Here is a 13,815-nt window from a genome sequence, read left to right on the forward strand (position 1 = left end):
TAATTTTAATGTTTTCATAGCATTCCCCTGAATGTATAATTGTTAGTTGTTTGACCTAAACTCTTCACACTTTAAGCACTCGCTAGAAAATCGTGGAAAAGGCAACATGCCTTTTAAGTTGAACCCAAACAGCATACATACATAAAATATTTCTACCTTTTCCAATTTTAGAATATACGAATATTTTATCTAACGTGGTGTCGCTGTTCCTTATCCGCAAAAAAAAAGCTTTGTAAAACTAAAGAAATTCAGCCCTGAAGCTATGTCCGCTTCCTGTCAGACTCATTCAAATTTATATGCAACAAGTTGTTATCCTTTTTTTATATTTTATCTCATTTTTAAAGTGTGTTGAATAGCACGAAAAATGAATGAAATGCCTGGATTTTCTTTCGAAAATATGATCCAAACTGTTCAATCTTTCGATTTCATGCCTAAACTTGTTAATGGCTTTAATAAGCGAGCCGCAATTTACGTGTCTTCCAATCATGACCAGCTGGTAGTAATCAGCTGGTAGCTCTACCTTACCTTTTTATTGTGCCATGGTTTTCCACGCTCGAGAGACGACAATCAACCAACCATACGCCCAACAACATCAAAGGAAGTTTGTAGAGAAATTCAAATTTGTTGGGACTACAGTAGGTGGAATACCGAATATCAAGAGGTGCTGCAATATGCGGATCATACAACACTTGTTACAAAAGGTTTTATATCGTCTCGAAAATTCTTCCAAAACCTTCAAAATACCTGAAATCACAGGTGCCGTTACACGGGGATTATGCGGCTTTACTCTAGTTTAGTAAAATCTTGCGGTTTTTTTTCCAGAGATAGGTATTTGTACCCTGATTCCTGAAGAGTATTTTTCTTGGAGGACGGACCGGATGCCCGACATTTTACTCTAAAGTTCGGGCCCACCACCCAGGATAGACACAATCAGGTAGTCCGGGTTTAAAGATTCATATATCTGGATCCTGGAAACATAAAAGCGCAAATTGCAGAAATTTGTAAAGGTTAAAGTGTAAGCTATATTTACATAATTTGTATATTTTTTGTCGACTTCCAAAATGGGGTCATTTTTGATTTTTGGGGAATCTTTAAAATCAATAATTTTAGAACAGTGTTGGAATGTTTGCTCGTTATATCATAGTATTTTATTGTTGTGTTATTAGTGAAGAAAGATGGTAATGTTTACCAGGGGTAAGGGTGGGAATACCTAGGTTCTCAAATACTCACCAGTTCCCTTGTTTTTGTCTGGGATATTCTCCCCAAGAGTTATTTTAAAAATAACTTCTATGACAAAAAACTTTTTTACCCAAGTGACGAGATCGTAAGCTCTCCACATGTTATGCTTTCGTTTTACATGAACGAAATAGCATAACCATGTAAGTTATTTTTTCCTGTTACAACAAAAACCCTTCGTCGACGTGCTTTTATCTATTAAAAGAACAGTGTTGGCATGTTTGTTCGGGATACCATGGTATTTTATTATTGCAAAATAGTTAGGCCTTATCCCATTCTTGTTGTTTTTATAAAAGCGACGTTTATTAGTGGAGAAAGATGGTAATGTTTACCGGGGGTAAGGCAGGGAATACCTAGGTTTCGGAAAGAGCCACCAATCCTCATTAGTTCTGTAAGCAGGTCCTCGTCTTCGTATAGCCCCCATGATGATGATTTTATTGAGATTATTTCAAAATTGGTATTTGGTGTTGGACTATCTTCCCTTATAGCAAATTCTCTACATAGGCCCATTTTTTCGATAGCCCTAATAAAATTGTACCGACTTCCCTGCCAGGTAATTGGTTACACAATTCCACGTTTTCGTATAGACCACCCCCTCTATAGGTACACCATACGATATTTGATATTTTAATAATTTTAGCGGCATTATTGTTACTATGTATTTCAGAAGATTTTTTTGGAACTATGCAATTTCAAATGATGGCGGGTAATAAAAGTTCAGCCCGACCGAGCTTAGCTCTGTTTTTGTATATTATAATTCAATGAAATGAACCGCAATATTATACGGTCCTCGTTATCTTGTCAAATAGACCCGTGTCGTGACTTCTACACTTTAATGTGTAAGCAAAGCAGTGATTTTTTTCTTGTAAAAAATATGTTACACATCTATGATTTATTTACGAACATTGTTACAATTTACAAATAGATAAATTTACATATTTACAAAATAATTATCGTATGCACCCTGATTTCGAAGTGTAAATAATTTGACTACATAGACGTTACGGTATATACATACATATGTATGGATATGTCTGCAATACTATCAAGTTTGGGATTTCGGAACGTCTATTTTTGAGAATCGTGTGGAACAATTGGAATATAGTACACACACACATACATATAGACATGCACACGTGCGCTATCTTCGCAGTAGTGGCAATTTGTAAAAAATGACTTTATAAAACATTTTATGAAGTCGTTGTTGCATATAATTGCTTAGACTAAACTTAGGAATATCGTTGTTTGTGTATTGTAATATGGCTGGGAGTTTAGTTGTTGCAGGCTCGCTATTGCTACCGAGGCGGCTAAGGTCAGGGCAATTGTTGGCCGAATAGACTTGAGTCGTTACAGATCGTTAGCTTTTGATGTGCTAATCAAAAAAGTGCCGCATTTCAAGTGGCAAATTTGCGTTCGATGCGGGACCTTCGCCGATTCGAGCGATACACTTTCTTTCATGAGTATTTGAGATCATTAAAGGATGTGCGAGTGTTTGCATTTCGATGGATTGGTGTTGGCGTAAATACGACACGCTTATGTCCGGGCAGTGGTCGCTGGCGACAATGTACCCAATGAAGACGGCAGGTGGGGGTTTCTTGAAGGCTGAGTATCGGCGTCTTCGTCGTCGAACATATTTTCTGGAGCTGACCAGCGGCGTTTTCGCGAAATGGACGCATCAAGGGGTTGGGTTTGCAGTGGCGTGTGGGTCGCAGGCTGGTTAGTGTCAACGTCGTGCCCTGATGCTGGGCGCAATGGCGATGATCGCTCCTGACTGTATTTAAAATCATTGCGCCTCAATAGCTCCTGCTGTTGTTGGGCGTATTGATAAATTTGGTTTTGATAGAACGCGGCATTGACCATCTTCGGTGAAAGACTCTGCAGCATGCTAGCATCCATGACAACTTCTTTTAATTGCTCGGGGGAAATTTGCGGTAGACCTTTAGCATATGCATACGACGACATGAGTTTGGCCATTTCCGCATAGGAAGGCAGCGGGTGGGGGAGATTAGGTGGACCTGCCATTGAGAATGCATTAGCATTTAAGTGCGGTGGGTACGATAGCTCCGATGTAGAACTCATTGTTGACGGTTGCATTGGTGAGGTATTTGAGTTGACATTGGGATTATTTGACACCGATGACAGGGAATGTCGCCGTTGGGAGTTGGGAGGAACTTCGGTGGTACGCTTCGTTAATGAAATGCAAATATCGCCTACTTGCAGCCTCTGGCACTTGAGTCCGAACACCTGCATTGACATTTCTGGATTGCAGGACGCCCAGCCTTGGCCATAAACGAAAAACGGATGATCCACAGAAACTTCCATATCCACCTGAAAAAGGGAAAAGAGTAAAATTGTCAGCTTAATTTGTTCGAGATGCATTCAGAAGAAAAGTTTTTCGTACCTTTGAACGGTTCCTGTCGTAACTGAATGTTATTATAGCCACCGGCTGCTGCGACGATGTGCTTATTTTGACAACAGTCGATTCCGCAAGTTGATGTTGCGGACTACGGTCAGCACATTGAATGAAGTCTTCGGTACGCATATCTTCCACACGCCTGAGAGCACCATTGGCGAGTTCGATGTAAGTACCCTTCTTGAAGTTTGAAGTAGTGGTGTAAGTCCTGAAGAAACGCCAATGCAAACATTAGTCTATAGTTCCTAAGTTCTACCAATATGGTCTAATTTACATACCTCATAACAGGGGTTTTGGTGGCATCGGAACCTTCGCTGCTTGAAGGTTTAAGTATGCGGTGTTTTAGGGTTCCCTCTTTCCCATTGGGCACCTTGAAATGCGAGTCATTCGCCGCATCACTGCCAGACTCATTCACTTTTTCGTTTAAGTAGGTACCGTTTGTTGAGCTGGCATTGCCTAATCTCACCGACCCGGATCCATTTAACGATGTCGCGAAATGGTGTTGTTCCGATTCCGGTTTACTGATATGGTTGTCGTTGACGTTTGTGTACTGTGGCGACTTGGGGGGCATTGTAATGGGTGCAGATGGCGCCAGCGCCATCATAGGTGTCGCCGGATTGTGCATATTGGCGGCCTTACACGACATTACATTGGGGTTCGTCATGGGGTGCGGTAGCCCCGCCGGATTATATAAACCGCACGCTGCTGCCTGTATGGCTTTCAGATAGGATTCATTCGGTGGTAAAGCGGCATGCATGGGCAGTCCAGCCATGTAGGAGGCATGGGCGGCGTGTAAGGCCCCCGAGAACATAACCGGCGCTCCATACAGAGCTGCGTTACTGGCGTACAGTTGCTGGTAGTTGAGGGGAAACCCCGATGGTACATTGGCTGCGGTCAGTTCCATTGTTTGTGCGGAGTGTAGATGCTGCGGCAACGATGTCAATCTGGGTTCCGATGGGAGTAAAGATGTCTGTGAAGATGGAATGCTTACCGGTGACATAATATTGTCACCACAGTCCTCGATGCCTAAAATGTCAATCGATGTCGATTCGGATGACTGGGAATCAGATCCAGAGAATGACCGTCTCAAGTTGTGTATCCTTCTGGAATTATATGGCGTGCTGTTCGATCCTGGACTGGTGATCCTCTCAGATGTTGGTGTTATTCTGTTGTTATTATTGTTGGCATCATGCGGATTTGGTTGCACTTCCTTTGGTATATGTGTTGTTTGGTGTCGTTGCACGTTGTATTGGTTCCACAGGTATTTAAGTTCGGAATTCAGTAAAATGAATCTCTGAAGTTCATCATTGGACATGCTATGCAAGGTCCGACTGTGGGTTAATACAATATTTTTTTTTTGAAATCTGTTTTTTTTTTGTTGTTTAATTCCAAAATTGTTTATTTCACTAAAATCGCCAAAACTTTGTTAGGCCTTTGTACCGATTAAATCAATTTGTTTATTTTATTTCGAAAAAAGTAAGAAGCACAACCACACACAGATTAAATAAATCACAGTTTTTGTGGATATAGACAGGTATATGGGAGGAAACACGGCTATTTGGCTTTTCTTCGTTCGTTCAAAGTAATTCATTCGATTAGTGTTCAATCCAAAAATAGTTGTGATCAATTAAGTATTTGAAATTTATTCTCGCACGTCACAGTGCACTGGCGACCGTCTATTAATTTGTTTTATTATTACGATCATCGCATTCGTCGGACTTTTCAAACCGTCACTGAGCAGATCGGTGCGCTACGCTAGTTTAGCTGTTGCTTAGATGGACTCTTCCACTTGACTAACTACCGCTCGCTTTGATTACTGAACTCACACTAACAAGAAGATCTCAACGACAGACATAATATAGATTACCAACGAATCGTCTGTCCACCCGTCCGTCCGTCTGGTCTAACACAGCCCAACGCAACGAACTGAAACAACAATAACAAAACAGCAGCAGCACACATTGTACGATTCTCTTGTGTGCTTGGTTCATTCTACATGAGATTGCCAACACATCTGAAGTGTACGTCGACGGACAAATTACAAACATGTTGTTTGAACACAGATACCCACACTCACAGGCACAGGCACAGGCACCGACAGACAGGTCCTAAAACAAACTACGAGCCGATTGACGCTTTGCTCTCCTACATTATAAACAACACTGTGCTACAAAAGCAAGACCAACCCGAAAACGCATCCAAGTCGACACAGACCCAAATGTCCTTATTGGTCGTGGAGGTGAGAGGAGGATAGTTAGTGCGTCGCTGTGAATGACATATCGATCATCAAAAAAATCAAATTTCAGTCAACGAATAAGCACTCCTCTCTAGCTTCCTAGATATGTATTTGTTACTGTTCATCTATGATGTAAGGGTGCCTAATGTGCATATATTTAGTACCTATCGTGACCACATAGTTATACCTATATATGTACATACCTATGTATAGTGTAGGAGTGTGTAAATAATATAGTTCTTCTTGGCTAGTCTCTACTCCCGATTTGAAAGAAAGAAATTTCATATAGATTCATGACCAAACTTTGGAAAAAGCATCCAACATTGGGGGTACCTAAATGCTAGTCCAAGTCAGATATAAATTAAATCTGTGTTTTACAAGTACCTTTGCATTTTCAAGATCGTCTGCTCAAATATGCTGTATCTGTGTTTGATCGAACATACACCGACCGACCAAATCCTAAACACAGCCGTTGCCGAGCAAACGTTCCACACACCAACAACGACATTTCTGTTCGTTTACGCTGTTCTGCGTCTTTCGGTCTCGTCGGTCGATCCCGACGTTTTTATTTATCTCACTGGGCAACAACATCAAAACACGCATTACATAAAACTTTCGATCTGTTTGCGGGATGGTTGTTCGGTTGGATGGAGGATCGGTGGATAGACACTAGCATTGGTGCGAACATACCACAGAAACAGGTACCAGTTCTTGTCATACTGGTTTTTGTTTTTGTTCAGCACCATAAGTACGGGTGTAGGAATGTGTGTTAGCTGGCTGGCTGGCTGGATGGATTGTTGAGCTGCATGGATAGATTGATTGAAGTTTTATTGCCTACAATTTATAAGCCATGCCCGGGCTCCAGCATTCCACAGCTACCACTACCACAGAACAGTATCGAATAGTTTTCATTTAGATTGTTTTTTTTTTGTTTTGAGATTATTGTTGGTCTGTTCTCAAGGAGATTCTTCTGTGAACTTATTTACGCACATGAGCACACACAGACTTCGAACATGCACGCTACGACCTGCACGTGGAAATGTTTGATTTAGAAATTGCAGATTTTTCAGATGTCGAAAATTAAACATGTATGGTCCTGAGTTTTTTTATACATTTTTATGTTGGTTGGTTTTCCTGGGCACTGCGGGATCTATTGAAAACGAAGAAATAAATATTTTTAAGGACTGGACTGTCTATGCGGTATCCTTATATGAGAACTAAGGACGGAAAGATGTTGTTGATGGTCCTCAAGATACGTGAAATCGGTGGACATCTCTATTCGTTTTTTTTTACCAGCTCCTTTATCGTCTATTAACATAAAATGCCTGTATTTCTAGGGAATCATGTTCGTTCTTAATTGTTGGTGAAATTTGGTGATGGATTCTCAAAAAGGCTTACATTTGGAAAATGAAGATTTTCAAATCGAATTGCCTTGCACATATAAATGCCTGAGGAAAGCTCAAGAGAGAAATTCTTACCGCAAGTAAACATAGTCCGAATTTATATTAGGGAATGCTATTTTCGGTAATTCTGTGTTTGTAGAACAGTGAAAGAGAGGCAAGAGGAATAGAAGAATTAAAAAAAAATCGATCAGCAAAAACTATTAGGGCTCATTCGCTGCTTGTTTATCAACCATTTTATGACTAGGTGTATAATAATGAATCAAAATCAAGCAAGAATTGTAATATTTTGTGGATTTCTGTTCGTTTGAAAGATTTGAAAGAGACAAATTGCTTTCTTGCACTACGAGACTATTCGAAATGCAATGTCATTCTACTTTAAATAGGACGTACGACGATAATTTGCAGTGTACCAACATTTATTTGACAAACTGTGCAACCGCATTTTTTATTGACAGAAATTTGCGTAAAATACTATGGTCTTATCGTTTCGGTCTGCTGCAATGTCTGGCAGCAAATGCTTTCTGTTGACCGGCTATTTAAAGATTAAAAAAGAGAGCGAAACCGTACTGATTCCATTTGCTATATTCAAGAGTATTTGAAGCGCGATAAAATACACATTCTCGACAACATTAACGAATCTGGATCTACAACACGATGCATATCTTTAGATTGTGCGTCACTTTTGTTTCTTTCACAGAGGTCTGGGTACAATAACGTGGGTCGGAAATGGGCCTGAAATTTTTGTTTGGGCCAAACTATGAGAGTAAATAATGATACGCTGTAAAATCGGAAGGACAGTATCTAGGTATGTAGTTTTGTGATACATTTTGAAACGCCTCGAAAATCCGCTTGGGAACATAATATTCATGGAGTAATAACTACAAGGTAAAACAATCGAGCAGTATTTTAAGACAATTTACCAAATATAGCGTCGAGTAATCTCTTTTGTCTACAAAAAACACAAGTTTTTCCAACAAGTTTTTAATCTACTAACAACTTAAAATCACAACCAGACTTTTTAATCTAAAGGACGTTTAAAAAGGAGGAGGAGTTAGCCTTTTTTAAATCAAAGTTAGTTGAGGAGCTGTTTATATTTTTCCCAACGGGAGTTTCGCTGTTTAGAGCTCTGTGATGCCAATAACTGAAAGCGGAACTATGTCGACATTTGGTGCTTTTCTGAAAACCACAGAGTTTAATGTACTCTTATGTCAATACTTAACATTTCTAAACTGCCATCAATATTGAAATATTCAAAACCGAGTCTTTAAATCAGACGATTTTGTTATAGTTAACTTCATTTAATGTAGGCTGCGAGTCAGTCTAATATTTGGTCGATCATTGTTTTGTATGAATATGTATAATTATACTGTATTATTTCTATACATAGAATTTACATACATACATACAGACATATGAATGTCTGGCTGTCCATCAAATGAAACAAAACAAAAATACAGACATGAGTGACGACTGACGACGAGTGCGGAATCAGTGCTGAGGCACGCATGACCGCGAGAAACCAACGACTGTGTGAGACGTGCTTGGACTTACTTTCGACTTGAAGAACACCATTCCACCATCTTTGTCCACCGACCGACCGCCTCGGTCGACGTGGATTATCGAATTACGCGATGTGGTAGTAGTGGCGTAGTAAACGTAGAAGTTGTACGCATCAAGTTTTTTTTTGTTATATCGGTTTTCTCTGCTCTTCTGGTTTTTCGTTCCTACACTACATATTTCTTCTTATTTATGGTGTTATGTTGTTGGCTTCTTGCGTTGGACAACATTGTTTAGCTAAATGTTTACATTTATCGCGACAAGGCCAAATAGACTACTACGACCGACTACTACTCTTGCGTATACAGCTAATGGCGAATATGGATAAAAATAAGATAGAGAAAAAAAAAACACAGACAGACAGACAGACAACAAGCCAGCCATCCAATTAATTCTACAGACCATACCGAGATGTAAATATACATATATCTGTCTGATACAGTGGGTCTAATGTGTGTTGAATTTGTTGGAGTCTTTTTTTAAGACGTCAACAAAATAGAATTCGAGCAGGAATATGCAAGATCGATATTTACAATAACGGTAACAATAAAAAATATACAAAAATAAAAATATTTGTTACTTCCGATAAGTGCCACTGCACTGACTTCCTTGTAATTATTAGCAGTAATGCTGCAGATACTATTTAGTTACTCTCAAAACTATTGCGGTCGTCATTAATTTATTTCCGAAAGATATAAGTTACGTGATGAAAAAGCAATATCATCCGCGATTATTTCTATCGCCCAGGCGGGACTTCTACGTCACTTCCGTGATATGATGTTAATATTGACAGTATTTCAGATGCTAGGCCGGTTGTGTATTTATGGACGTCGCTTTGTCTAGAACAAGGCCAAGATCGATGAAATTAAATTTTACATTATATCTTGAGGTAGAAGTTATTAAGTTCTTTCACAAATCTTTGTAGGTAGGTCTAGTATATATTTCTAGTTGTGATCGAAAACTTCACAACAAACTAATACCTGACCCTCAAGCACATGTCAGGCCGCCCGAAGAGATCAGTGACCATGATTAAATAAAAAAAACGCCCTTAGCTTCGAACAGCACAGATTTATAAAGGGTGGCCACACTTCTAAGCCCGACTACACAGACTCAAATACATACATAAGTATGCTTTTTGAACATGCACACACACATCTTGTTATATATACATACATAGCATGAACCTATATATATGTAGACGACTTGAAAGAACTACAACTTTGTTGATGTTGTTGTTTTTTTATTAAAAGCACACTACACAATCTGTGAGTAAATCTTAAATTTCAATTCATCCATGCGATACTTTACCCGTACACTCGGGTATCTGTATGCATAGCCGTGTGTGTGTGTGTGTGAGTATTGGTGTATCTATGCATACCGATGTGTTTGTTTGTATGTGGACTTGAGTAGTACCTATCTGTAGTTCGTTTATATTCATTCGTAGCAAGAATGTTGTTTTCAAAGCGTCTGCCTCTGCCTACGATTTCATCAACATCGAGTGAGTGTCGCATATCGGCATATAGTGCCGTCATATTCCCCGTATGTGTTATTCGTTGTTGTTGTTGCTGCTGCTCAGTTTTGTATCGGTGCAAGAAATTGGAGATAAACAGAAATTTCATATTTACGAACGAAATTTGAAAAATGTCCAATACCACGCTTGAGAATGTAACCCAGCGACGGGGACGGTCGATCGAGCTATGCAATCGATCGATCAAAGTGCTGCGTTGCGTTTTCCTAGTTTCGACATTTCTCCTCGCCAAACAAGCGATTGTCAGAATAATAAGCTATAATAACCTATGAATTATATTGCAAGTCTAATATTGAACATTGAAGCACTATTCCGTACTAGCCAGGTATACAGATTCGATTCAACTCTATGTGGGTTGTTGTTGTTGTTTTGCTGCTTCCTACCGATTCAACAGACAGATTCGGATAAGTACTTTATGCATATTAGGTCAAAATTTATTTCGTATTTTACTTTTTTTTCACTTCTGTCTGATCTGTTTGTTTTGCCTTACACATTTGTGAATATTTCTTGTTCTCTTTTGTTCCCCTTTTCTGTCGGATTCTACACACAGTCAAAATGCAAACAAAGCGATACGGCCGACTTAGTTTTTCAATCACTCACGACATTATTCTACGAAGCTTTCGAGCAAACTGAGAACCATCGCATGAAATCATGTATCGAGAACTATATTTTTATTTACGGTCAAGTTAGCCACTCACTTACTCAACCCGTACGTCAGTCGGCGGTTTCTCAATAAATATACCCATATAGCTTGAGAGGTGAAGAGCATCTGCTAGTGTGGCGTTCACTCTGTTGTCGCCCACAATCCGAATGCTGAGAAAAACAAAAGTCGTAAACAACCAGAGTGCTCCCCAATTCATTGTGTGTCTGTGTGAGTGTGTGTGTGTGCATTGAGGTGAGTGAGATCCAATCTCATAAAGAGAGACGATTACTAAACCATGTGTGAAAGATCTCAGATTCGCTTAGAATATTGACAATGAACAGTGTTGCCATTATCCATGTTTTTAATAGTACCTAATTTCCCAACGCTTGTAGTATTACCTTACTTATTGCACACGTTTGAGCAACCCTACCATTTCGGGGCCTTCATTGGGCGGTATCTCCATGCCTGACCTAAAGGCAGCACAATTTTTTTACAGCCTAAGCGACCTTAATACATTATATTGAGTTTCTACATCTATCTGTTACATGCAAATGCATTGTTCCTTGTGACGATCTCCACATAATTACATTTCGTATTAAATTATGCATATCCTAGTTTTGCAATTGTTTTCGATATCAGAAAGGAAATAACGTTTACATTCTTGCAGTTCTGGAAGAGGCCTTTAATTTTTGAAAATGTAGCTCTTATAAGGTTAATTAGTTCCTTTGGAAATGTTTAGTTTAATAGAGATGTTGCGATGTACCAAATTTAGACGAAATCGAGCTATCCCTTTGAGGGCTAAAGTTTCGGACGAACATCGCTAGGTGAAACGGATTTCGTCCAAAGAGAGCCAATGATAACTCTCATATACAGTTAGTTTTTTGCTAGTTGCACCTCCCAAATTGCGTTTGAAATGCATCGAAACCGATTCATATGTTCCACCCGATTTCACATTTTAGCCGAAATAAAGTCATTATATGCATTCGATAACGACAGCAAAATTGTTCTGGTAGGCTCTTCTAGTAAATATCCGAGGGAGTATAGCCCAAATAAGGCAGTCGGTATTTTCCCTCTACTTTCATCATAAGGTAAAAAAACCCAATAAAGATTAAAGTATCGGAATTGGTAAGATCGATTGGAGGTTGCAGTAAAGATTTTCAAAATTACTTAAACTGGGTGGTACTGTTATATCCGGGCTGCACTAAAAGAAGAAGCTGCATAGGCTATTTATTGCCACAGAAATTTTTATCTATTGCGAGATTCAAATTCCAAATTTGAAACAGTTTTATTCCTGAAAATGAGGATATCAAATATTCGGAGTTTCTGCTATTTGGGGAATATAAGACAACATAGGGGCAACAGGAAGACGTGTACCTATCAGACAAAGATCTAGCGCAGGAGGTGGACCCCATTACGAACTCTATGTACAACATTTAAAACAATTCCGTTAGACTTGAATGGTCTCTATAGCGAATGTCGGGAGGTACTGGTACGATATATATATATATATATATATATATATATATATATATATATATATATATATATATATATATATATATATATATATATATATATATATATATATATTCTATTTGGAAAGGAAAATTCGTCGGACATATTCCAAAATAATCCACATTTATGTATAGTTATTTTTATGGGAAACGGCTATAGAAATTTGGGGTTCTTATCCATTGGCCTACCAAATGTCTAATTGTAGAATAAAGAACAGACTCTTTGGAGAAACCCGTAACCTCCGTTCAGAGATCACTCACTGACTGATCGAGGATTTTCCTAGCTGGTCTGTTTGTTTTGTAAACAATCAGCACACTGACTAAAGCCGGTGGAAAAATCCAAACGTCCACGAGTCTACGTTCTACCAAGGGGAATTCCGATCACATTTGACTTCCTTTTTGGTCAAGATTAAAATTAGTTGGATATTTGCAATTGGATATCAATGATAAACGGATGTTTCATTAATACGAGCCGAAGAATTTCCAGCATTGTTAGAATTTCCACCTTTGCTCAATTTGCACACCTCCTCATGCTGTGAGTGACACGCAAAATCTCAAGTGGCTGCAAATAATCGTGTATCCTAGCACACACACGAATGCCATACTAGGGCAACAACAACAGCAGCAGCAGCACCACCACCAGCGCACCGAAGGATCTCTATCTGTCGTTGGTTGCAATTCTAGGTATGACACTATTTGAAACAGGCCACAACAACAACTTCAACACCCTCTGCTATTGTCTCAGATGGCCGGATCGGCCGTACTAAAAGCGCAATAACAGCAATACAATTCCAACTTAGAGCCCGGGGTGGAGGGCAATAAATAGAACCACTTGAGAAGACAAAAGATTCAGGGCGACAACATAATAAAATGGTTATATGGCCATTGTCCGAATGGTGGGACAACAACTCGCACACAGAAACGCACACACACACCGCCAAGATCATTGCAGAGCTAGGATTACAATGGATTTTACTTAATAACCACTTGAAATTTTTATGACGGTACCAATTCTTGAAGGCGTAAAAATCCCTATGACGTCGAACAATAAACAACACTTGAAATCGCTGCGGGAAGGAAAGTAATTGATGAACAGAATGCAGCACCGCCGCACAAAACAATGGCCGAGGTGCGAAGTTTCCGTGAAAATTCCAAGGACTCGAACGCTCGAATGAATGATCGCCTACCTGGACGGTCGAATGTTCACGTTGGTGTCGTAAAATCCTTATGGCAAGCGATTGCAGGCGAAATAGCAGGTAAGCGCTGACGATGGTGATCGAAAACA

At 39.4% G+C, this 13,815-nt stretch overlaps 1 protein-coding gene across 5 annotated transcripts; it reads right to left on the reverse strand.

The window, feature by feature from the left end:
* Positions 1–2,109: 2,109 nt before the first annotated feature.
* Positions 2,110–11,009, reverse strand: LOC101892188 (uncharacterized). 5 transcript variants are annotated; one of them, XM_020039200.2, is made up of 4 exons: positions 10,864–11,009; positions 3,928–5,081; positions 3,638–3,857; positions 2,110–3,564 (listed from the first exon to the last, which is right to left on the reverse strand). In XM_020039200.2, the coding sequence occupies exons 2-4, from the start codon at positions 4,962–4,964 to the stop codon at positions 2,770–2,772; spliced, it is 2,052 nt and encodes a 683-aa protein (XP_019894759.2). In that variant the 5' UTR covers positions 4,965–5,081; positions 10,864–11,009; the 3' UTR covers positions 2,110–2,769. The 5 variants fall into 5 exon arrangements, with proteins under 5 accessions (XP_019894759.2, XP_019894760.2, XP_058977549.1 ...); XM_020039201.2 differs by having other exon boundaries at positions 3,928–5,055; positions 10,864–11,007; XM_059121566.1 differs by having other exon boundaries at positions 3,928–4,980; positions 10,864–11,003.
* Between the last annotated feature and the right edge of the window lie 2,806 nt (positions 11,010–13,815).

The sequence above is a fragment of the Musca domestica genome, unplaced genomic scaffold (assembly GCF_030504385.1).
Source record: "Musca domestica strain aabys unplaced genomic scaffold, Musca_domestica.polishedcontigs.V.1.1 2, whole genome shotgun sequence".
In the NCBI taxonomy this organism is placed as follows: Eukaryota; Metazoa; Arthropoda; class Insecta; order Diptera; family Muscidae; genus Musca; species Musca domestica.

Coding starts and splice junctions, on each gene's coding strand:
- LOC101892188 (XM_020039200.2), bottom strand. CDS start 4,964: ATGTCCAATGATGAACTTCAGAGATTCATTTTACTGAATTCCGAACTT. Junction 3,858..3,927: donor ACCAAAACCCCTGTTATGAG/GTATGTAAATTA, acceptor GCGTTTCTTCAG/GACTTACACCACTACTTCAA. Junction 3,565..3,637: donor ACGACAGGAACCGTTCAAAG/GTACGAAAAACT, acceptor TCCCTTTTTCAG/GTGGATATGGAAGTTTCTGT.